Source organism: Nymphalis io, chromosome 7 (genome assembly GCF_905147045.1).
Source record: "Nymphalis io chromosome 7, ilAglIoxx1.1, whole genome shotgun sequence".
NCBI lineage: Eukaryota > Metazoa > Arthropoda > Insecta > Lepidoptera > Nymphalidae > Nymphalis > Nymphalis io.
In genome coordinates, this window is record NC_065894.1 from 7,570,765 (window position 1) to 7,598,292 (window position 27,528).

Sequence of the window (27,528 nt, forward strand, 5' to 3'; positions counted from 1 at the left end):
GCTCTTTAAAACAGACCACTTTTATTTATATATTTTGTAACTTAATACTACGCCAAGGGAAATAAATAAATAAAGAAGAATATAATTTGATATATGTGTATTTTATTGTATTTTATTTATGCGTTTAGTTGTATTTTTGTAAAGAGATTGTACCCTTATAAAGAGATTGTTATAATGCCTGCATAAAAATAAATTCTGAGTTACGCTAACAAAATAAAATTTACTATGAAAAAAGACGTATATATACATCATACAAAAATACGTTTTCATACATCAATACAATTACCCAAAACTAATTAATATAAATAATTCATAATTCAATCTATATTAAAGAAATAATGAACAATAAATTTCCGATATCATTGATATCAGAAGGTCAATCTATCAGTTTTATCTTTTTCAACTTTTATCGTAAAACCATAAGATTTAAACTCATAAAATTTCTTATTTGTAAACTGTGGTACTTTTTAATAAAAGAAAACTTTACGAATTTTAACAACCGCAATTTCAACTTGAGATACGACTTCAATATTATTTAAGGAGAAACTGAATAAATTTTCTAAGAGGGTAACTAACGTAAAGAAAGAAGTATGGAAGGAGCCGCAGGCAACAAATCTCCATTTTACAGGATTAAAGCACCTCGCTGTTTTATATAATAGAGCCGGTATGAAGGAGCCTGAATATTTTACCAGAGACTTTAGGGCTATGCACACTCACGGCTGGTACAGATTGATTAGTTTATGTTTTAGAAATAAGTAAATATATATAAAATATATTTAACTCAATATATTTCTTTTTTATTTTTATTAATTATACTTGATGACAATCACGCCTTCGTGGCTAAAATATAATGCTAAGTATCGTATTAGAAAATTATCAACGACAACCTTTAACAAAATTTTAAGATGTGATTTTAATAATTCCTAATTATATTTTTATGTTTGGATACTATAATTCGTATATTACTGGTATTTTCGTTTTATACTCAAATAATGTGAATATTCAAAATGAAAAAAATAAATCAGCACAGTAATATGTTCAACCATAGCCGTGATCCAATAAAAGTAAAGAAAAAACCTGTTAAAGTCTCACTGCTAGGCTAAGGCCTCCTTCTTTTGAGAAGGGAGAGGGTCTCATTAGCAGAGCTAGAAATATATACTCCTGTATTATAATAAAAACAATCGCGAGTGGCTATCATTTTATTTATTTTATTTTAATAGGATCTCCAATAAGGAATACACATGACAAGGTTTAAATACATTATGTGAGTTATAAATCTTTGTGCTCCCTCAGTTACAGGAAACCACAGCATCACATACAACTAAGTAAAAGTAAATGTAAAATTAAAATTAAGAACTTTACAAATTTAAAATGATATGACTCAAAGAACTAAAGCAAAAAAACAAAACTTCTTATATTAAATGACTAAAATTTAGGAATAAAATTTGAAAAGCTAAAAATAAAAATAATACTAAAAATACTAAAAAAAAGAAAGAAATGCTAAAAATACAAATATAATAAATGAATGAACATATGAACTTTATTAAGAACAGGATAAGGTTCAAATAAAAAACTGATTATTATTATAACATAATATTTAAAAGAAACTTACAGTGATGTTGGAAATCATAATGAAAAATATGATAGACTTTATAAACCAAACATAAGAAAACCTTCTCGTTTTACTTTCACTGTGTTGATAGCCTAACTAAAGGATTACTTTAGGATAAAACTACTCATATCAGCCGACGACCCGACCAGTTTGGAAGACGTTATGAACTTTTAGAACAAAATTGTTCACATTTATTAAAACTTTAACTTCTAAATTTAAATGTTATTTAGAACAATTTCTATTATCAAATTATAATTAAATACAACCTTATTGCTTGTCGAGAATTTGCAGGGTTTGAAAATTAGTGTATTATTTGAAACCTGTTATAGTATATAAATCTATTATGAAGCCGTGTCCTCGTATGACATAATTATATATATCCTACGATATATAATTATAATAGTTTTAGTAGTTATGATTATGAATATATATTTCAGAAAGAAAAATAACTTGAAGGTATCCTTCCAATTTACTTTCATGCAAAAAAATATTTAAATAAATAAAATAAATACCTCGCATTCCAAGTTGCTGTCAAAATTCGCGACGTCCATGTTAGAAGACCAAAAGAATAAAGACGCCATAAATATTGGTTATGACAATAATTAGCTTTATTTTGTTACTATATTTATTAATAATGAAAGGAGATGTGTAACAGGCCAATACAAACTCGCCTTATTGACCACTATTAATGATTAAATTCGACTCGCTCCAATATTATATAATAATATAGGTATTTATATATTATTAGTCCTTTTTGCCCGCAACTATACTAAAGTTATTTATTAATCAATTTTCAGAATTCAGAAATGTAAATTTTTATTTGATACTTGTTGTTACGGAAGAATTACCTTCAACTTTCTCTTTTATTTCATAACTTTCAGTTAACGAAGGTTATGGATCTTGTTTTGTTAAGTTTCTTTTTACAAAGAAACTATCATCCGTAAACTTGATGTTATATAATTTAATAATTAGCAATATTTTTTATTACTATATAACTATTCAATTTATTGCACTGAAATACACAAAATACCTAGATGGTAGGGCTTTATGCAAGCCCGCCTGGGTAAGTACCACCTACTCATTAGATATTTTACCAATAAACAGCAATAATTAATATTGTTAGGTTCCGGTTTGAAGGGTGTGTGAGCCAGTGTAAGCACAGGCTCAAGGGACATAACATCTTAGTTCGTAAAGTTGCGAATTGGCGATGTAATGGTAAATATTTCTTGCATCGCCAATGTCTATGAACGGTGGTGACTACTTACCATCAGGTGGCGCATTTGTCAAAAATTACATCTATATTATAGCAATCACCTCGCTTCCAGCAACCCTATAAGGAATCTTTATCTTAGAATATTATCAAAATATTAAAGCTACTAACACGGGTAGGATTGAGTTATTTTAGTTTACTATTATGGTAGTAAGTTTTATACACTTACGGTTTATGAAAATGGGCTAATGGGCTATAAAAATAATATACTATTATAATATATTGTCGGTCAAAAACATTATTTATTTGATGTTTTAATTGATAATATTATACAACGAATAGAAGTATGAAAAGATAGAACGAAGCAAAATTATAAATGAAATTGGTCTAAGTACAAAAGCTCATTATAATATTCTGATTTTAATTTACTAAGTTCCAAATTTAAAACTTTAGAGAAATTTCAAACTAATTGAATAGCGATTTCATATTTTACGTGCGTATATATTATATGACTATAAAATTCCTGAATTATACATTACTTTAAGATAACTTTAGATTTGCTTTGTATTTTTGGAAAGGTAATCCAACCAAAATCCTCACACGATAAGTTACTATATATTTTTTCTAAATTGTTCCGTAAGAAGCAAACTTTAAAGAACAACGTGTACTTTAAACTACACAACTACAAAAATAATGAAAAATAATAAATTTTATAATTTTTATACGACTTCATAATAAAACGTTTCCACACAAATTAGTTTATCAACACGTAACATAATTATTCCATTTAATCCCACATAGGTGTATGAGAACACTTGAATTTAATCACGAACGAAAACAAAGTTTATAGTAATTAAATTAAACTTAATCTTAAAATTAGTGAGAGCGCTTAATGGACATTGTGGAAGTTTGACAACAAAATCTAAACTAGAAATAGCTAACGTTATAAGTTATATTTTAAAGTATCTATGGAATGTTATTAACAAATACTAACATAGAAATATTATATATATGTCAATATTAATAAATGAAAAAAGTGGCCGTCATGGGACGCCTTCCGTAATAAATTTAGTATATTTTGCTTCTTATTATTATATTAGATAGCTTAAGATAATTATGGCATAAGAGAATATTGTACTATTTGACGTCAAGGAATACGATTTGGTCTGACCCTCAAGGCCCTCAAATTAAATTTTCACAAGTTTCATAGTGAAATAAATACCTGAAAGCTTTATAATCATGACGATATTGTAGAAGTTTTAATATGTACTTAATAAAAAGGTATCCCTTAGCGTCAGATTATTATAGAAAGTAATAAAAAAGTCATGAATGGTCAATCCCCACCATCTATATCTGCCAATCCTACGTACAATAATGCGGGCGGAGTCGCAATACACGCCGTGAGTCAAAGGTAAAAGCGACTGGAATTCTTAATATGAATAAAATTTGTGTTTTTGCAGAGTATGAGGAGTGGTCCAGTACTTTAGTAGTACTTTTATTACCATTTATATTATTTATCCCTCAGACAAATCACTCGATATTAATTGTGTAATTTATAAATTAAAAAACTTAAGCAGGCAATATCTTCTTAGATAGATGATTTTTGGTTCAATCTGGGAAATCTGAGCATTACTCAGATTTCTCAGATTGCTAGACCCTCGGATTACAATACTCACAATATTATAATGCTCAAGTGTGTAAGGTAACACAGATGCTATTTCTTGCTATTATATAAGATTAGCCAACGAAGGCAAAATTCAGCGTGGACGGCCTAATAAGCAATATTTAAGTAATTAATCTGTAGGTGTTAATAATCTTTATACAAAAATAAATTTTGTATATATTTAAAATATTAAATAAGTTATTTTTAAGCGATCCATTTAAATGACACGTTTTAAAATCGAATAAAATCACAACTAATTTGTAATTTAAAATTAAATATTATTATATTTGAATAAAACGTATTACATCGTTTAAATTTACCAAATCGCATGCACTCAACATTTGTACCACAATAAATCGCAGCAAGCTGGCAAACACTGATATTAGTTTTCTGTGTAAGCAATTTTCGTAAGTGTCCTCTGTTATTCGTACGTAATGCGGCCCTAACTCTGTTGGCGTTGATACCACGTGGCGTTTATTGAATCCTAATAAAAACGTGTCGAGGCGTAATAAATCTTAGCATGATTTCCGGAAAACTGCGTCCGTCTTATAGTTTAAGTAATATATATATAAGTAAAATTATTATAATCAAAGTAATAGATGACGTTTTACATGTCTCAATTTCATCTGATCTACATTATTTTTTTTCTTTCAAGCTAGCGTAAGCTAAGCGGCTGACGAGAAGTTCTGCTAAGCAATAAATCAATGTCCGCGGCGCGTAGTTGCGTTGTATTACAATATGCCGCCGAGATTCTATGACTACGTACAGCGTTTGGTTTAAACTGAATGCTTAATATGTATGTAAATGCTGTAACCTGCGTAAAGATCGTTCATGTCTATAAAATAAATTTACAAAAAAAAGTTTCAATTTACTCTGCCAAATTCAGATTATAAACATAAAAGATAAGAAAATTAATGCAATCCTGAAAGAGAAATGGGTCCTTGAATACGTCAGAAAGGGTAACTTAGGTTAGGGGAGAATTTATTTTATGAACTAATTTCGCAGTGACATTCCTTATATGCGAGACGCCTGAGGGCATAGGAATTTTTTTGGCCACAAACGTTGCTCTGTTTAATGAAAACTCCGTACCGCAATATGCCGCTGGGGACTGCTTTTTCTGATTGTGAAAAATTCCATGCCTCATATGAATATTATTTTTTATAAATTGTGGTATTTTATACACGAGTTAGAAATTAAATAGACTTTATTTGATGTCATTATCAGAATTTTTTTTTCTCATATACCTAAACAAATATTATAAATACGAAAGTGAATTTGTTGGTTATGCTTCCAAGTCTAAACTACTCCACTGATCATTATGAAATTTTGCTTACACGTTGTTAGGGCTAAAGAAAAGAACAGAGAAACATTTGCACATACCTACTAACCCTAACACGTGTGTGAGGTGACGAGTGGAAACTGTTTTAAATAATATTTGACCGATTTTACAATTTACGTCAAAATAAAACAACTAAATAACGAGTACTTACATATTCATAGATATGATAAATGGGGAGCCGAAATAAGTTACTTCGTGTGACGAGTTCGTCAATAGAAACATCATAATATATATAAATTTAAGAAGATTTAGATATGTCACGTGATCAAAGTTTTTTAAAAAAACGACAATAAAAATGGCTTTGTTTGAAACAAAACAAAAATATTTGTCGAAGCTCATTTGTGCTTTCATATGTCCCGTGATCTCTGGTGTCGTTTTATTTTTATAATACAAATTGAATTTCATGAATAGAAATCTTAATAAATAAGATACTCGCAGAGAGTAAGATTGACACAGATTCTACTATCAAATACGTAGAAACTTTTGTTTGTTCATCACTTCCACTACTAAGAAAATATACAAAGTTTTATTTGAATAATAACAATATAAAAAATAAGAATACCATAATAGTAATATATCCTATAGTTTTACACTTTAAAGTCAAAATAATATCACAAATGTTTGTTCACTTAAATTTTAAAATACTCTATTTGAATGGTATTACATTCAGCGGATACTCTAGCACCTTCAGAGGTTTTGGAAACATTAAAATATTGCATACTACCCGCGGAGGGAGCTTAACAGCGTCGCAAGGTGAACGGAGGAATTTGCAATAAGCCCACCTTTGTCTCGGCAAAGCGTTCTACCGCCCCTTTATTTCCCAAGTTCCTTGCATTTTATTCACTATGTACATAGCGTAACATTTGTCCGAACACATTTTTCATTTCTGCTCTGACTATTTCGAAATAACAACGTAACACCTTTTCACATTACACATTTATTTATAATATTTAAAATAAAAATCATTTCTCTAATATACATTTTTTTTTCAAATGTAAAAATGAGAACATTACATTTAATTTTTATGTTTAATGTTTTAATTGTCTGTTTCGTAAAAGGATTATATTATAATAAGAAAAAAGAATTAAAAAATGGTAATGTTAAATTGAAGATTCTTCGTTTCTATCACAACTTACGCCGGTTATATTACGTTTCAATCTAAATTACCATTTCAGCAATATTAGAGTCAATAATATTCAAGAAAAGAAAGGAATAAAAAACTCTTTATTGCACACATGTATAAATTTAAATAAGCTTATAAGAGTGTAGAATGGCAATCTCCTATAGACAACCGTGAGATAAATATAAGTAAAAAATTGGGATAGTGCAAATGCTCTAGCTACAATTAAATGCATAGATATATATGACAACAAAGATACAAATTTCTAAAATAAAATCATTTTTAGAGCAGTTTTATCTTTTCCACACAAAAGTATTCAGCTAGAATCGCTCGCTATCTCTAGCTGTTCTAACAAGCGCTGACAACTGGAGCGAGTCGTTGGCGACATTCCTAATGATCGAATTGTATAACAATGGTGAATCTCCTCATACTCAACATTGTAGTTCAAACAGTTTAAATTTTATCTTTTTACATTTTAATACGACTCCGTTCGGTTCCTTTAGTCGCTTCTAAAGTATTAAAATTCTTTCCTTTTCATTGCCTTCCCTTTATGCTAGATTTAACACTCGATATTCCCAAGACCATTGTCTACACATACTATTTATATGTTTTTATTTAACTTTTACTATTAATAGTAATTCAAATATTTCAACTAATATTTAAGCCAGTTCTACACAACTGATAAAATTTTAGTATTTTATACACTTTGGGCTGTTCAGGCGATAAAATCTAATATAATGAATTTTATTCGTTTGTGTACAAAGAATAAATATACCTATTTTTTTATAATTTAACTTATTTAATTATAATATATTCTACAATCTCTCTATATAATATATAGACTATATACTCTATGACTTGATAACGATATTATTGCCACATACAAAACAAATTATGACAATTTAAATTTCACGTTTAATTTTGTGTGGTTAAAGATGCTAGCTCAATATAGCTGAGTTGAAATACAGCACTGGCTTTAAGCTGGTTCCCCTTTATATCGGAAATTACGCAAGATCAATTAGCAATTGATTATACAAAAAAATATTGTTTAAAAAAATAAAAAGTGTTCATAACATTATCAAATAAAACAGGACAACAGTTGAGTTTTCTAGATCTCGTCAATTGAATAATATGCAAAGTGATAATTATAACTACATGACAAAGATGCTTTATAAATTGTTTACGAAATATCGTCGACAAATAATAAGTTGTAAGTTTTTTTGTAACATATATGCGCGGAGCAATATAAATGAATTCGTAATCCTTGTATTAGAGTACCTTCGCATTAAAATTCAATTTCACTAACAGTACGTATAGCTATTAGGAAACGGCACTCCAAACTCAATCCAGTAACTGCCCATTTGGTCGACCTCACAATATAGCTTGCCGATGAAAATGGAAACTTTACCCGTATTGAGGTAAATCTTTTCATGGTTGAGAAAAATAATTGGATCGGTTAAAGGAAAGCAATTACAACCGGCAAGAGCAACTCCGATTTACTCAACATGAATTTATATAAACTTCGTATTAAATCGATTGATCTTAGGATATTAACTTTTATTTTATAATCGTTTTCGATCGCGATTACTGGTTTTTAAGATATCGCTTTTATGGTGTATCTCGATTTTATTCCTATTATTATTATTTCTTTTTGTAGTAAAACATGATAGCCTTATCTTTTTATCCATATACCTGTTAATAAACGCTTGTGTGCAAAGGTTTTTATACAATTAGTAAGCTTATGGACGATGATTGCACATTGAATGAAACTTTTCTATTTATATTGAAAATTTGTAAGCAATTACAAGACATGAGGAAAATAAAATTCGCTGAATATCTTTCGCCGGCTCTTCTCTGGTTTGGGTGTTTCTTTTCCGAACCGGTAGCAGTTTCTTTCTTCAAAAAGTAAGCGTAATGCGTCTATTAGGTATATATTGAATAAAATTTTGATTTGATTTTGATTTATTATAAAAATGTATTATGAGTTTTATTTGTACCGGATTAAATAATGTTTCCATTATTAGATGTTAATTTGACTAAACTCGCGAACAGCAATCAGAGGCGTTGGTGGGTTGGTGGGTTTGCGTTAAACGCGTACAAATTATAAAGTGTATATTACAAAATATATTACAATTAACAAAAGTTTTCGTTATTTAATTCCTCTGACCTAATATCCCTTTACAAGGTTGCCTCGGTAGGATAACGACCAGGCCGCCTTTTGTAACATATATTATAATGTTTTTTTTTTTTACTTCAACTATTTTGTCTTGTGCACACAAGACAACTATTCTATTTTAAGCAAGAACAGCTTTATTTAACCTAATAAAATATGCTAATTTTGTATTGTTTGAAAATACATATAGGCTTTACTTTTTTATATAGGTATAACTCGCGATCTATAAATTGAATTTAAAATATATATTATACGCCGTATATATCTTACTTGGTGGTTGTGCAAGCCAATCTTGGTATTCAATCCTCACATGTTCTATCGCCAAATTTAGTGTTGTTGTGTTCCGTTTTGAAAGGGGACTGAGCCGATGTATGTTCAGGCATTTCATATACAAGGAACATAACATCTTAGTTCATACGGTTGGTGGCGTAAGAGGGTTAATATTTCTTCATTATTATTATTATTATTATTTTTAATATTTGAAATTCATATTTCTACAAAACTACATAATGCGAGTTACTATACCAATATGATATTTACTTTTGAGTTAATAAATAATAGATATCTTTAATTTTGATGATGAATATGATATGAATCGCTTAGAATTAACAAAACTTCAACAAAATAATGTACATTAATGTCATTGTTTACAATTAAGGGAAATTCGATTAAACACCCTCTTCGATTTACATTTGTTCAAATATTTGTAAATGTTACTGGGAGTAATCACAGCATAAAAAGTGTTAAAACACTAAATTTTAAAATAAAATATTGACAATACAGAACATACTAAGAAAATAACGTTTTGAAATGAAAAACCTCGTCTCACACATTTCTCACTCTCGTACGTGTGAGAAATTAAATATCATGAAATTGTTCTTTCTCTCGTATGTTCAAGTAATAAAGCTTAGAGAGAGATAAATAAAAGCCATTAGGGACATCTTCCAAGTAACTGATGGAGTTAGTTTCATCGCAATCAAATTCTAAGTCCAAAATACAAGTAAGTAGGGATTATCTTCGTTTGTAACTTTTTTTCATTAATACTATGGAGACAGACTTACTATTTACTCTTAAAATAGTAAGTCTGCACTCTATATATATTTGTATTCAAACCACTCAAATATTGTGTACAAGTCTTTATATTTTACTAAATCGACATACCGATACAATATGTTTCTAAATATTTACTTTAAATAAACATATATAGATTAAAGAAGCTGCTGACACAGCAACCGTTTATTATACTATAAAATATTATTTTTAATTTCGGATGTGAAGTATCCATACCATCATAGCTTGTGACGCGCTTTCTGAAATTGTATGTGAAGCTTTTGAGAAACTTTAACATTAGTCGCTAACTTTTTCCTCGTAACGCACACGGTTGGGTAGCCACTAATGGGGAACTGTTCGTTACGAAGTTTTTCTAAAAGAAAAAAAAAATACTCTCGCATTACTGTAGACCGCTCTCTTCCGTGGTTTAAAAGTTTTTCCTATTTCTTTAAAAGAATCATCTCGGGACACACGGAGAGAGTGCAGTTAGTACCAGACACCAATAAAAGAGGGGAGGTGTTTGAGGGGTGAGAGTCAACGTTCACTACCAATATTAGCTTGCCGACGTTATGTTAGGGACGTTGGAGGAATAAGAATTACTTCTATTGCTTGTATGCTACCTCGATAGGGCAGCATTGCTTTTCCTATACTGCGTCAGTATATTCTATCACACGTAGACAGAATCGTATATGATAGCGAGAACACTATCATTCCATATTTCGCTTTACTTTTAAAATAAAACGAACATCAACTGTGATATTCTTTTAAAAAAAAATCAAAATTGAAATTATTATAAAAACTATATTTTACAAGTTTGTCTTTTGGATTTTTGTCATTTAAATATTATTAAAAATGATTCAGTTATTCCTTTATATATGTATTTCATATATTTTTTAAGAGAAGCGTTTTAATACAGGGCGATATATTTTTAAGGACACGTATAAAATTCGGCTGTTATATTGGCAATTTAAAAGGTTGAACTCAACCCCCATTACAAGCATTTCATCCATCACGAGGTCGACTCAATTGACGTAAATGTCAACACTTAACCCTAGTTGCCGAACTTTGTGTTACATGGGGATAGTTTATATCTTAATAAAGTTTTGAATTATCTCTACTGTTATTGTGTGTGACTGCTACGTTGGTCTAGTGGCTAGATGTAAGGCCGCTAACCCAGAGGTCCTGGGTTCAAATCCCAGGTCAAGCCAATAAAAAGTTATTGGGTTTTTCTGTCGAAAAAATTCTCAATAAAAGTCCGGAGTCTGGAAGTTGGAAGAGTGTACACCCCCTCTGCCTCGGAAATTACGAAAAGCCGTTGGCCATGCGCCATGAACTCTTTTCGATCGTGTCAGATTGCCGTCCTATCCTGGATTATGAGAGGGAATAGAGAGTGCACCTGTGTTTACGCACACACTTGTGCACTATAATATGTTCTGCGCAGATGGCTAATATCTCTTGAGATTGGCCGCCGTGGCCGAAGCCGATCTGGAGGACTATTATTATTACTATTATTATTATATATAGTAGCAAGATTTTTTATAATAAAAGTATAGAAACAACACGGAAATGTCCCAGAACCGGGTTAAGACCATCTCTTATTTTGAAGAAAAGGTTTAGAGGTTACTCCCACGATGCTCTAATGTGCGGTGATATATATATAAGAGGATAATACGAGTGATGTTCTCATTAAATGTTAAACACGAGATTAATTATAAACACAATTTAAGTACATGACAATTTAGTGTTTGCTGTCTGGGTTATCCTCATTTAAGATTCACGTCAGTCAACCATTGGGTTATCTCTGCTACTCGGCTCATGAAGAAATAGTACTTTGAATTCCTATTTAATTGATCAACTATACACAAAACTAAGCCTGTAATTAAGATGATATTACTCGTATAATTACTTCTGATTCGCAATAATATTATACCTATGCATATCGACCACTTTATCGACTTGAAAATAAATTAAACAAACAAAAATGAACTTTCTTTTTTAAAAGTTAAAGTTTTATTGTTAATTGATACTTTTTTGAAAATTTAAATAATCTCGAAACGTAAATTAACGTCATTTAAAAAAATATATTTAATTTACATAAATTATTTTATAATTTATCATTCGAGCATGTAATCTTTAGAGACATGTACACCGACCCTAAATGAAGATTTATGAGCAAATTCTGCTCCTACGTTCTCACACGTCAAACGTGATGACTCCTGTCAATCTTAAATTGTCTGAACAAACTTTAAAAAATATCCTTACTGTAAAATATAGCACATATATCCTTTACGAACATCATATTATTCGATGTATGTAGTTATTTTATTTTATTTATCTTTAGTGAGTTCTATACCGTAATTAATGACTTTCATAAACATGGTCGTGACGTAATGAAAGACAATCAATCTGAATTACTAGAAAAAATAAGCACAGAATTGTTTAGGCATCGAAGGAGGAGTCAATAACAATAGCGATAATTTATCTTGTCTCGTATCGATTAACAAACAAAATTTACTATCGCTTTTTTTTCCACTGTCACCAATTTGCGGTTATAAAGTTAGGTAATACAGTTAAAGAAAAACTTTGTTTTTTGCATATATAATGTCATATGGGGTAATTTATGTAATAAAATTTTCGCATAACATATATTAACATATATAGTCATTGAAAAACTTACTACAGTTCCGAGTTCAGTTAATTGTTGAAAAGAAATAATAAAAAATTCTTACTTTAAAAAAGTTTCATATGTTAGGGTAACATTTGATAAAGGGGGGAATGTATTCATATTTTCTCTTAAGCTTAATAATATTTTCAAGGGTACAACAATTCTGCGCATAGCAGTGATAAATAAATTACTGTCTAAGTTACGAAACAATTTAGAGTTTTCATTATATATTCTGTCTCGGTAAAAATAGGATTTTTTTGATCTACGAATAATAATGATGATCATATGGAGTTTAATAAACGTGAAGTACTTAAACCATAAATAATAAAATTAAGTATTAAACTGCTAAACTCATGAGAAAAAGATACAGCAAATACTCGGGCATCAAGTTGTGAAAATTTGATAGTTTAAAAAAACTATTTTTAATAATTCGTATAAAAAATCATAGGTTAATAAACTTATCCTATAGAAAAATGATCTTATCTTAAAGTTCTCTTGAGTACAAAAACTATCCGAACAAACACCGAAATACTTAGAACATTTCAACGGCGATCCTCCGTTTTCAGCAACTATTTATATTTTAATAAAGGCAATAATTTTAGGGCCGAGCCGTGGAGAACTAACTTCAGCATTCATTTACAAAGTAAACCCAAAGTTGTACCCTCGAAACTCATTAAAAGTAAATCCGCGTGCATTTTCTAAAGACGATGAATTAAAGCTTCTTTAAAGAAATTTCCTTAAGACTGCAGGCGAACGCCTCATTTGCCACTATTGAGGCGTGCCTATAGTTCAATGCTAGCTTTAGTTTAAATAAACCAAGATTAAAACGTTCTGAACCCACTTTAAAAACTCTTCCTTATTTTATAACTGAGCAAAATATCTTTGTAGTATCAGTTCTATAAAAGCATTAAACGTAACACTGAAAGAAAAGAACATTTTTTTCTAAAGAAAAACTTTATTTCAACTCTCACTTCGCTTTGAACAACGAATACCTCGCATAATACTGCTTATAAACCTCATTGTACATTTTAAAAAAATACAGTTATTATTTCATATTTTAATGCAATACAATGATAATGAAAAAACAGAATTATCACTTTAATTCATTTTATTCAAATACGGACCAATACATATTCAACATATATATATATAGTTATTAAAAACTCTACTTTTCTTTGACATGCAGTTGAAAAACGTCACTTTAAAGACGTTTCCTTTATTATCTTCAATCACATTTAGCAAAGGAGACTCGCATTTCAATCAAATCATACCTTTAATGTCGATTCAATATGATGGATGGAAGCATTGTTCGAAGCGCTTCTAGGTATTCGAAACGACACATAAACACAGATTTCAATAATTTACCGAAGAGAACGCTGTAATCCTGAGATACAGGCAAGGGTTGGTGTCTGTTTATTTAATAACGTTGCGACGTTTCGATAAGAGACGCCATTGTGTGACTCTTGCGAAGACGTATTACGTCCTTAGACTAGATATATTAAAAAATTAATCCCATATACCACGTAGTGACGTATGTTTGTATGTATCTAAGATTATTAACATTATAACGCTACTATATTCCATGGATATATGTATGTAACAGTAACAGTATTAGCCTGTTAATGTCCCACTGCTGGGCTAAGGCCTCCTCTCCCTTTTGAGGAGACGGTTTGGAGCTTATTCCACCACGCTGCTCCAAGGCGGGTTGGTAGAATACACACGTGGCAGAATTTCAATGAAATTAGACACATGCAGGTTTCCTCACGATGTTTTCCTTCACCGTCAAGCACGAGATGAATTATAAACACAAATTAAGCATATGAAAATTCAGTGGTGCTTGCCCGGGTTTGAACCCACGATCATCGGTTAAGATTCATGTGTTCGAACCACTGGGCCATCTCGGCTTTTTTATATATCCATTTTGGCTTTGTGTATGTATCCATGGAATATAGTAGCGTTATAGTGTTAATAATTTTAGATAATAAAAATAAATAATCTGATATGATACTATTTTACTTTTTCGACAAACGTTGATTTTTTCATATGTCAACATAATTTTATGCTTAGAAAATATGGTTCAACTAGTATAAATCATAAACGATATAACGTAAAATATTTAAAGTTTAAGCCAAATAATAATTCTTATTTTAAAAATACAATAACAAACATTCTATAATATTATATGCAAAAACTTTTGTTATATAGAATCCTCTTTACAAATTTAATAACTAATAATCATCATAAATGTACATATCCAGCTAAACTAAAGCTCCCATTGTTGTCACCCTAATTCACGGAAAGCGAACTGCTTGGCAAACACTGATATTAGTTTTCTGCAAAAGTACTCATCTTGAGTGTTTCCGGCTATATTTCATTTGTTTATTATGTCTTATCAACAAATTCTATTTTGCTTTACTTAGGGAAATTAAATTTTGCTATACTCCGTGATTTATGTATGATGATAAATCTAAGTAACTGAAATATTTCTTATAACAACCTATTGCAGAAAATATAATTATTATGAAGAGCAAAATAGAATATCGCAATAATGTAATAATAATAATGTCCTCCAGACCGATTTCGGCCACGGCGGCCAATCTCAAGAGAGATTAGCTGCGCAGGAGATATTATAGTGCACCAATGTGTGCGCAAACACAGGTGCACTCTGTCTTCCCTCACTCTCATAATCCAATGGGATGGCAATCTGACACGACCGGAAAGAGATCAGGCGCAGGACCAATGGCTTTACGTGCTTTCCGAGGCATGGGAGTGTACACACTTTTAACTTTCAGACTCCGGGATGCTACTGAGAATTTTCTTACAGAAAAAACCCAATAACTTTTTATTGGCCCGACCTGGGAATTGAACCCTGGACCTCCGGGTCTGCGGCCTTACATCAAGCCACTAGATCAACGAGCCTGTCAATAAGGTAATTAGATATCAAATGAACTACCGAATACGCATTACTTTGTGATATTTGGTGTCTTATTTTATGAAAATCTTGACCAATTTGGGCTTTCAAATCCCGATCTGAATGTACCGAAGTTAAATATCTGTCTACTTGACATGATAATACAACGAGAACGACGAAGTTCTTCTTTTTAATCGTCTTGAATATTAATTTCCATTCCATCTGACTGCTTTCTATCGCTAATCTGTTGTTCATATAATATAAAACGAGCAAAATTTATTTTGACTCGGAGAACATAAAATCGTATATAACATTTGACAATAACGTACAAGACGAAATAAATGTAAAACATCCGGTCATATTACCTGCACTGGTGACTGGTTGAGCAGACTAGTTAATTTTCGCTTTTCGGTCAGAGAATCGGAATTGCGATTGAACGGGGAAACTATGCTAACACTCTTGCCACCATTCCACGCGGTTATGATTTGCACAGCAGGTAGTTTTAGTATTGATTTATATACTTATTCAAGTCCACAATATAAATAAATCACGAATGAATTGGTATGAAATGAGTAGAAACTAAATTAGTTTGTGGTAGAGCTTTGAGTGTATACCATCACAATATATTCTACCGCCAAATAGCAATTTTTAGTATTGCTGTCTTCCATCTTTAAGGGTAAGTGAGTCGGAGTAACTACAGGCACAAGGCACATAACAGCTAAGTTTCCAAGGTTGGCGGCGCATTGCGGTGTAGGGTTTGTAATCGTTAATATTTCCTACAGTGCCAATGTATGTAAGCGGTGATGACCACTTACCGCCCAAGATGGTTCATTACCTCCAACCATCCACTTACCTATCTTAAATTATTATAATAATATTATATTTTTATTATAATAGTTAATATATAAACTAGCTGCTGTCCCAACTCGTTACGGATGAAATAAGTAATTTATTGATTTTGTTAAAAAATATATCATGTAACGTGATCACAGTGCCACCTACCTTGTCCAGTGTAAACCACCCAGTGACTCACTTAAACACACACAACAAAAAATCATCAAAATCGATCCAGCATAAATACAGAAACCCTTTTAAGTATAATTAGAGCAGCATCATCTCATTATACTCGGGAGAAATGGTAAATACAATTATTAAATAACACCACGAAAGGGTTTTGAAAACACGACCAAATCATTTTACCACTAATTAAGTAAAAAGATAATACATATTATGACATACCTTACCTTTTTTAATAAGATTACGGTATTAATATATAAATTCATTTAGAAACCTTTATGGTGTTGAATATAAAAAATATAATCTATCATAATTTATCATATGTAATCTATCATATGTAATCTATCATAATTTTTATATTAAAGTTTATGCTAAGTAACAATTATTTAGTTAATAATATTGAATTATATGTAAATACATCAAAAACGTAAATCTGAAATAAGAGCCAAGTTCATTATTATGATAAATGCCTTGGTTGTTGACTCCAACGACAAAAGAAGTGAGATCTGGGTGCCAAGTTCAATGGTCAGTCCTGAAATTTTATAACAACAAACAAACATAAAATATTTTATAACAACTTACACACACTACCGCGTGTCTAGATAGCAATAATAGTATCGATGTAACCTAGATGTACCAAGTATGTTCATTCACTGTACTTTCAGTATTATCTGATATGTTGTCAAAAAAAAATCTAAATATAAATTTCTTTAAGAACTTTTATACCTACATGCACGCAATGATTATGCAAAAAATACGTATAGAACCCCAAAAGTCAGAACGCTGCTCAGTGAAATGGAAAATGGCCATCTTCGAAATTAATGGATATTTTATTGCGTTCGAAGTTAAATTGATCGTGGCGTAATCGAAATCCCTTTAACGTGTTCAAATATTTTTATTGTCGTATTTGTACCTATAAAATGTAAGATAAGCGTTAAAAAGCAGTGACAAAATTAATACAAGCGCATTGTTTCAAGAGTTCTTTGTAAATTGATACGCAATATATGTAATTATGCCCTGTGGTAAGAACGCGTGAATCTTAACCGATGATCGTGGATTCAAACCCGGGCAAGCACCACTGAATTTTCATGTGCTTAATTAGTGATTATAATTCATCTCGTGCTTTACGGTGAAGGAAAACATCGTGAGGAAACCTGCATGTGTCTAATTTCACTGAAATTCTGCCACATGTGAATTCTACCAACCCGCATTGGAGCAGCGTGGTGGAATAAGCTCCAAACCTTCTCCTCAAAAAGAGGAGAGGAGGCCTTTAGCCAGGCAGTGGGACATTCACAGGCTGTTACGGATTACGGATATGTAATTATTACGTGACAACTGAACTCAACTGCTTCTTTTGTATAGTAGCTAGCTTATAAGGTATCACATCACATGGTTCCGAGTCGGCCCATTAAAAAAAACCGCGCTGCTCCCGCGCTTCGCAAAGCACGTAATGCCGTTGGTCCTGTGTTAGACACAGTCTTTCTAGTTGACTTGCCGTCCTATCGTTTTATGAGAATCGGGCAATTAAAATTTGTGATTATAATTCATCTCGTGCTTTACGGTGAAGGAAAACATCGTGAGGAAACCTGCATGTGTCTAATTTCACTGAAATTCTGCCACATGTGTATTCCACCAACCCGCATTGGAGCAGCGTGGTGGAATAAGCTCCAAACCTTCTCCTCAAAAAGAGGAGAGGAGGCCTTTAGCCCAGCAGTGGGACATTCACAGGCTGTTACGGTTTACGGTTACGGGCAATTAAGAGTGCACTTGAGTTAGCGCACATCATTCTGCATTGTAATATGTCTCGCGCAGTTTGCTAATCTCTCTTGAGAATGGCCACCGTGGCCGAAATTGGCCAATAATTCCATTTTCTTTAGTAACTGATGAATGCTAGACATGTAACGTTTCTTAATCGCAGTCTTCAGGAAGACGTTTTCATGATTACGGAGACTGATTTTAATAAATAATTATTAAAATAATTCAATATTAATAAGTACCTCATTGACCGTTTACTTGACTTATTTCATTTATAGATTGTTACGGTTTCAAATCTCAGATCGAACTACTAAAACTATTGTTATTATTTTTAAGTTAAGGAATTTTATGAAGTACATTTAATCCCGTGCCTCAGAAACACATAGAAAGCCATTAGTACACGTGATCTCGTCACGGACTGTCATTATTATTAGTATAGTCATAGTATTTTCGGAACATGTCCAGCGTTTCTAGAAAGAAACACTTAATAAAAATTTAATTATACAAATATATAATGATAAAATTTTAAACAAATAAAAATGAAATAAGGGAAATTTTAAAATTCATATTACAAATTATAATGCAAATTCCATAATGTGATTGCCGAATTTCCCTTCGTATTTTAACGATGAAAATAAAAATTTGAAATATCCGGGACTTAAATTGCCCCATTTTGCCGCAGTCTACGAAAAGTAATGAAAGAAAAGTTCGCTTTTCATGACACATAGATTATTCTTAGTGGCCTCTTTTACCCACAATGTATGTGAATTCCTATATAAAATTTTATAGCTACCTCCGTGATTCCAGCTCCAATTCTAAAAATTTATTCTCTACGTAAGCTGTATTAAGCTAAGTACCTTCGAAGTAAATTATTTTATTTTGATATATAATTTTACCAATTTAATAACCCATTAAGTATCTATTTTTGTGAACAACATTATTAAAATGAAAAGTATTACTTAACATAACTAATACTTGAGTATTTGAAATTAGCAAACATTTTTTAATTGATTAAGTTATTAATTATCAGTATATTCAATTCTGGAAACGGAATCACTTTAAAAAAAAGTTAATTTAATTAAACAATTATTTTAAAATTATCTACAATATTATAAATCATTTAAATCGGTATAGGAAGTTTAAGGAAAATATAATTCTAGTTCTCAACTACTATCTTCAGTTTATAGGCAATGAATAGAATATTTGACTATCGCCAGCAACTTGGCCGCAAACCCAGAGGTACAGTTGGGTCAAATATTTATAGTATATTAACAATGTAGATTTAGGTAACCTAATTTACTCCATTAGTTTTATGATCTGTTTTTAAACACAATTTTCTAGTTCTAAAGATAATGAGGAATAGTTTTATTATATTATAATTAAATTAGAATGTTTATAGAAAAAGTTACTTTAAAACACTCTCACACACACACAAACACAAGACAAGAAAACAAGAAAACATATTTTTTTTTGTTATAAACAATTTTATTTATATATGTGATTCATAATCACAATTAGAAAATATTAGTAAAGCGACCATATACGCATTTAAAGAAAAACTAATAACAAATTAATTAACAATTACATTTTTCAATTTCCATAATATTTTTTTTTTTTTTAGTATTTGTACTGTAAAAGAAATATTGATTATATATAGGTATTATTGTTGTTATAGATACATTTAGGTATATATTACTCGTACATACCGACATGTCCTACAGTTACTATTTGAATAACTTCTGGGATTTAGTTGGTCGTTCCCAACTGAACACACTGGTACATGTAATTTGACAAAATAGGATTTTAAATGAAGGATAAAAAGGTGCTAGAACAGCCTACTAGTATATAAGTTTTTTTTAATCAACATTAATCGTAAAATACGTATTTAATAATCGAATAACGTCGCTTGAATACTTAAATGAACAGTGAAACGTATCAGCATTTTAGAATAAGCCCAGTGATGAGTTAATGCCATGTTGCTTACATAATAGTTCCTTAAATCGAAGTGTATTTTTAACAATTTAAGTAAAGTAAAAGTAGGTACTTAAAATTTATAAGTACCTACTTTACCCATCGATTCTTAGATGAGATTTGCTCTATGTACTTAAAATTTCCAACATTTCGTAACATACGAAAACGCGCCACACTCACACATAGACAACAATTAGTAAACTGTTTAAAGTTTACAATGTTTGCTTAAATATATACAAGAGTGAAGTTTCGAATGCTTCCTTCACCTGAATTATAAGACTGCGTGTCCAGCTCCGAGTTTAGGACTTTTCCAGTTAAAACTTTGTCTGGTTGTTCCGTTTAATGTTAAATAACTGTTTAATTGTTCTGAACTTGTGAATTTGTCTCAAAATATTGCTTGTTTTTCTTTTCAACCATTAGCTTGAAAGAAAATCTTGCTACAAATTGTTGTTGTTATAATTGTTAATACTTACTTTTTATTATGTGCACGAATAATATTACAAACAGTACGGACGATTAGATTTTAAATTTACAATTATATACTGAGGATATGTAATTTAATTAAGAGTCTTTTTTTATATTGCAAAATATTTGTCCACTTTGAAAGAAGTTATTAAAGTCTACTTGAATAAATTATTAAATTTCGATTTCATACAGCTGTTTGTGCGTGATTATACGTGCCTGCACAAAGCCCTAACACATTTAGATAAGAATGTTACTCGTAATTATTGTTATAAAACCTGCCTTATTCAACCTAGGTGTTATAAAATTATTAATATTTAAAAGGCTCAGACGCCAAATTTAAAATGTAAAACAGCTTAAATTTCGAAAAAACTTTTGATATTATAATCAAATCAAATTTAAGTTTTTTCCAAATAAAACATTGGACTTAGCTCCATTTCATTGCGTCCTTAATTTCAAATGCAGATGAAGAAAAAAAAAGCGAAAGTCATGTTAATTAGGATGTCAGCTACGCAAATAATAATCCCTCGCCTCATTTTGTATGCGGGATACGGCTTGCCTGAAAATTTATCTCGTTTTTAGACAACACAATTACAGGAATATTTACTCAATGTGGCCTTAACTTCCGGACGTAAAAATACTTTAAAATGTTTGATCCACTGTAAGGTATTACTGTATTGTATGTAATACTGTATTGTACTTGTATACAAAAGGCAACAAAATATATATTATATTCAAGTAAAAGTAAAGTAAGTATATCCTTCGAATGTCCTACTGCTGGACAAAGGTCTCTTTTCATCTATATTTCTAGTATATATAAGAGTTTGTTTGGTTGATCCAGATTATCTCAGTATCTACAGGTTCGAACTAAAAAAAAACTGATTGTGTTGGATAGTACATTTATTGAAGAAGGCTCTAGGCTATATAATATCAAGCTACGACCAGTAACAGCGGAGCATCAATGAAAAATGTTGCAAAAACGGGAAAATTTATTCCTTTTGAGAGCTTCAGTTGCGTGCGCTGCGTAAACGATTATAGTTACGCAATAATCATAGAGAGCATATATCTATCTCTTAAGGTTGACTCACTACAATCTTTTTTATGACAATTTGTTTATATGTTAAATTTGTTCTAAAATAAAGCATTATTTGCGGTGTCGTTTTTATAAACATGGTATTAATTCTTATCTAAATAAATACGTTATTTATCACAAATATTTAATTTTGAATAAAATTTCCCTTACATAATTTGATTTCAATGAATATCATAAGATATATCACAGTTTTAAAATAACTCCGCAGCCAAATAATTATCAAGTGTGCGGCGCGTGGGCAGGTCGTGGTAGCGAAGACGGCCAGTAGCTCTGCGAGGTAGCATGCCGCGCGGCCCAGACTCGTGGACGGCTCCCTACGGAACGGTTATGTTCCGCGAACTGGTTTGTACTGTTAATACTTTTTAAATCAATAAGTTTTGTTTTTTTTTCTAAATTTTTTTTTTCGCCGAGATGGCCCAGTAGTTAGAACCCGTGAATCTTAACCGATGATCGTGGGTCAAGGCAAACACCACTTAATATTCATGTGCTTAATTTGTGTTTATAACATCGTGAGGTGAAACATGTGAGCATGTGTCTAACTCACATTGGTGCAGCGTGGTGGAATAAGCTCCAAACCTTCTCCTCAAAAAAGGAGAGGATGCCTTAGCCCAGCAATGGAACATTCACAGGCTGTTACTTAATGTTGTTTCAATAATTTCATAACTAAATAAGTAGGCAGGTACTGTAGCATTCAACATAGGTACTTATAAAGGTACATAATTGGATTTTGTAGTAGTTTTCTATTGGATTTACTTGGTTCCTTATTATGTAAGTACTAGATATATATATGGAGGTACTAAGTATGTTTATACTTTATTGATTAAAAAATGCACGGGCTAAATCCGTATTATATATATATATTTCACACAAATTGTAGACTTGTAGTAGAATTTATTACAATGAAAAATTCAAAAGGCAAAAATAATGATTATAATAATACAGGTTGTTTTTTTCGCTATTGTAATTTCAAATTTAACCGCACGTCCATTTTTAAAACTCAACCTGTATATAGATACACATATAGAAAAAATAATACGCTATCCTGCATTTTTTTATCATTGTATTCGCAGGTATTCTATAAGCAGCACTCTTGGCTCAAAGCTCATTTTGTTTTATAGCACTGGATGTAAACGCCCTACCCTTTTAAGAACGATATTTATTTTATGTTTCAATATTGGCAGGAACGTTGGAATTGAGACTGTATTACTTAAGATAAACAATACGATTGTAAAGACTATCAAATCTACAGAATCGAGTACTAGAAACAATGAAATGGAATATATTATCGAGACATAATTTTATTTTATTCGTCTTTGGAAATTAAAGTCACAAAAATGGGTTCTACGTTTGTGGATATTTAAAAAGCTTTTTTAAGCAAGCAAGACTTTTCTTACATGTAAAGTTTTTTTTAAAGAAATTACTAATATTACTACTTTCCCCTTTAAACACAAGCCTTTAATATCGTAGCTGCGACTTTCACATCAATAATCGACCTGTTCCTACTCAAAAAAACGTTTCTGTTATTCCGCTAACCAATCTAGAACTGAATTTAAATAATATAGTTTTCTTAATAAGCTCATCTTTTGTATGAAACAGATATATAATATTTATAGAAAAAAAGATTTAACGTGGATGAAACGGCGTTCACAGCAATTAATTAATAGTACACACAAAGCTGCTTTAAAAACAAATAAAAAAATACGTAGATGAATAACACGTTTTTTAATTCATTTAAATAAATAAAACTACCCGGTATTGTATTAATTGATAATTAAATCAGTAATTATGCTCTAGAGCTAGCAACATTCAACGTACAAATTGTACCAATCCGTAACAAATAATAAGGTATATGAAAGGAGTAGGTAGGTAACACTAGTTTAGGCTAAAAATTCGGAACGCCGAAACATTTCAGCTTCAGTAACAAGTACTTTGAAGGCTCGAGTGTCGTGTGGATTTCGTGATAATAAAGTTCCTTTAGGTTTTTCGGCGTTTATGGCGGGTAGCAAAAACGTGTAAACAGGGGCGACAGAAAATTCTTTTGACATGGTAATCTGCTTTTGCTTCTTGAAACATCGTAGTGTTTTTCCTTTGTTGTTCTGTAGTTATATACGAATATGCGACTTAAATATTATTCAAGCGTATAAGCTATGTGTACATAGTTTTATCTTCTCTAGAAATAGAAAAAATAAAACACAATTCACACAACCATTCACTTGTTTTGAAATAAATACCTACATTAACATTGTTATTGGTAATTATCAATCTATCTAAGGTAATTATCTAACACCTGCTTTTAAGAGATTGGGTTTTAGTTGAAGTTCAATGTTCCGTAATGGTATCGTAGAGCGCACTGAGAAAGAAATTTAGATTCAACTAGGGACGTCGCATCTCCTCCTTCTCCTCCTCCCCTTTTTTATTTCAACCGATCCAATCAACCAACCATTCAATCAGTTCTCTCATTATTATATTATCATATTAATATAGTCGAAGTTGAGTCGTACATATTTTTTAGAATAGATATACATATTTTTTATAGGAAGGCGGACGAGCTATGGTCCACCTGATGGTAAGTGGTCACCAACGCCCAAAGACATTGGCATGTAAGAAATGTTAACCATCGCTTACATCACCAATGCGCCACCAAACTTGGGAACTAAGATGTTATGTCCCTTGTGCCTGTAATTACACTGGCTCACTCACCCTTCAAACCAGAACACAACAATACCAAGTACTGCTGTTTTACGGTAGAATATCTGATGAGTGGGTGGTACATACCCAGACGAGCTTGCACAAAGCTCTACCACCAGTAAAAATAATATAAACGTAACAACCATAATGCATAAGTATATAAGTAAATCATCACCTACCGACTACGACGGCGTCCGAAGCCGAGGTCCGGCCTCACAGGAGGCACCCTTAGGACGCGCGTACTATGAGCCCTTAAGTGGGCTCCTAATATCTGGCTTGAGTCTGACTCTCCTCCCTGCCCATTAACGCAGAAGATGCCATTAGGGCCAACAGTAATACGAATTCCGAAAAAAATACTGCGTCTAATTGACCCGATAGATCGAATCCATCATTATTTCGGAAACGTGACACATTATACACTATACAAACTATACATGAATCATATCCGCAAAAATAAGTTAGCTACGATCAATACAAGTTCAATGATATAATAAAAAGTACCTACTTGTATCGTATTATATTGTATTGTAATGTAAATTGTACCTCATCACGCTTCATACTCATCTAATAAGTAGAAGTTACAATAATAATTTGGGATATCATAGTAGTTGAATCAGTATTGATTATATTTTAAACTTATACTTGTATACTCGAAACAACTTGTGTAGACGTCATGAGGATCGAAAAGGCGTTTTAATGACCATTAAAATAATAGCAAATCAATTGTAAAAATTACATTGCTGCTATTTGTAAAATATATTTTTAATCATAACAAGAATATTTTTGAACAGAATATATAATTCCTCCAAAAGTGAAAATATTAATTGACATTCTTATTAAACTCGCGCTGAAAGTTTTTTAAATGCCGTACTAACATACATGCATACTCGCCTTTGGTTTTATTTATTTGCTAATTATCACAATATAACGTTAAGGAAACGGACACTTGTGATTGTGATTTATGAAAATTTCGATTTCTATTATAAATATTCTTTGTAATATCATAAGCTTAGAAAAAACAAAAAAAAATGTAGCGCCCTCTATTAGAGTATATTCGAACGACGTCGTCCGTTCGACCAACAAACCTAACTTCTAATAATTGAATTTGTAAATAAAATTTTGAGCATAAATATTTTATGAAAATAAAATTATATATTTTTTAAATACTAATAAAAACTTAATTGCAATTGGTTTTAGTTATCAACATTTTATGCAAATCATCATATTATCCATAACATATAAAGACAACATAGCAATTTTTTCTTGTAACAATCTGTGGCGAACATGAGTTGCTTGACTGCTTGTCATTGTCGCCGCTATTCGCTATACAAAAATTAGTTTGATGTTGTAATAGAAAACGTGAAATTGATACTTTTATACTTAAAAGCATTTGTTATAAAACTTACTTTAATTAATTGACCCAGTCTTCGAACACCTATCACAAATATGAGTTCAATCGGTACAGGTGTAAGTATAATTCTGGCTTACTTAAAGTTTTAAAGTAACTAAATGTAAAAAAAATAAAATTGTTTGTACCATATAACTAAAATGAAATAAAATATCTAAAAAGCGTTAAAGTAATTGCAGACATTGCTTAAAATGTCAATGAAAAATGCCTAATCATCCTACTTCTATTTTTTTCAGTATGATCTTTCTGCCTCCCAATTTTCACCTGATGGTCGTGTATTCCAAGTTGAATACGCAGCAAAGGCAGTAGAAAACTCAGGAACAGTTATCGGCCTGAGAGGAAAAGACGGAGTTGTGTTTGCTGTCGAAAAACTTGTGACATCAAAACTTTACGAACCCGGTGCTAACAAAAGAATATTTCACACCGATGAACATATTGGCATGGTATGCCTATATTCAATTTTTAAATACATAAAAATACAACAGTACTTAAAGATAACTACTTGTGATAGATAGTAATTTTGTTAAACATACTCTTTTTTATTATGTATATAATATAATTTTTTAATTTGATAACACAAAGATTATTTTTTTGTTTTTAATAATAAAATATATTACAACCTCACTAATACTAAGTGATGCAGTGTGTGATGAGATACATATTTTTTTATTGCAAAACTTAACAATCTTATAGTTAGTCTTAGAAAATAGAAATTAATTTTAAAGTATGTTAAATAATGAGTTTATGAAATGTATTACAGGCAGTTGCTGGTCTTATCTCAGATGCCAGACAAATAGTAGAAACAGCAAGATCCGAAGCATCGAGTTATAGATCACAATATGGAGCACCCGTTCCTCTTAAATACTTGAATGAGCGTGTGTCCATGTACATGCATGCATACACTTTATACAGTGCTGTCCGGCCTTACGGATGCTCAGTGATAATGGGAACTTGGTCGGAATATGATGGACCCCAAATGTTCATGCTTGAACCAAGTGGAGTTTCATTTGTAAGTATTTTCTTAATTTTAATTAAAAACTAGCTCTGTTATAAGGTTTAACATTTGACAACACTTTGTTGACATTTAGTGCTACTGCTGTGTGAATAAGAATTGCAGTGTAAAATTATGTAGACTAAGCTTTGTCTATAAATTAACTGTCTAATAAAAGAAAAAATAACTGAAATTTTGAGAGTTAGGTCTTGAAATTACATTTTAGAGTATAAATCAAATCGTCTCGTACAATTACTTAATTTCTACGTGAGATCCAGCAATCACTCAATCTATGCATTTTCGTCCAGATATTTATTCTGAAATAGAGTAATGGGCTTTATTAATAAGATTATTTTTACTAACTAATTGAAACCTGCTCAGCAGCAGCTCTAGTATAGGC

The 27,528-nt window shown here is 31.0% G+C and overlaps 1 protein-coding gene across 2 annotated transcripts in view; it reads left to right on the forward strand.

Annotated features, from left to right (window-relative positions):
* LOC126769354 (proteasome subunit alpha type-3) overlaps positions 1-27,528 on the forward strand; it is a 147,925-nt gene that overhangs the window by 119,053 nt on the left and 1,344 nt on the right. For both annotated transcript variants that reach the window (XM_050488054.1, XM_050488055.1), the window contains exons 2-4: positions 26,068-26,196; positions 26,374-26,580; positions 26,898-27,146. In XM_050488054.1, the coding sequence (XP_050344011.1) occupies positions 26,176-26,196; positions 26,374-26,580; positions 26,898-27,146 (477 nt within the window). In that variant the 5' untranslated portion in view covers positions 26,068-26,175. The remainder of the gene's footprint in view (positions 1-26,067; positions 26,197-26,373; positions 26,581-26,897; positions 27,147-27,528) is intronic.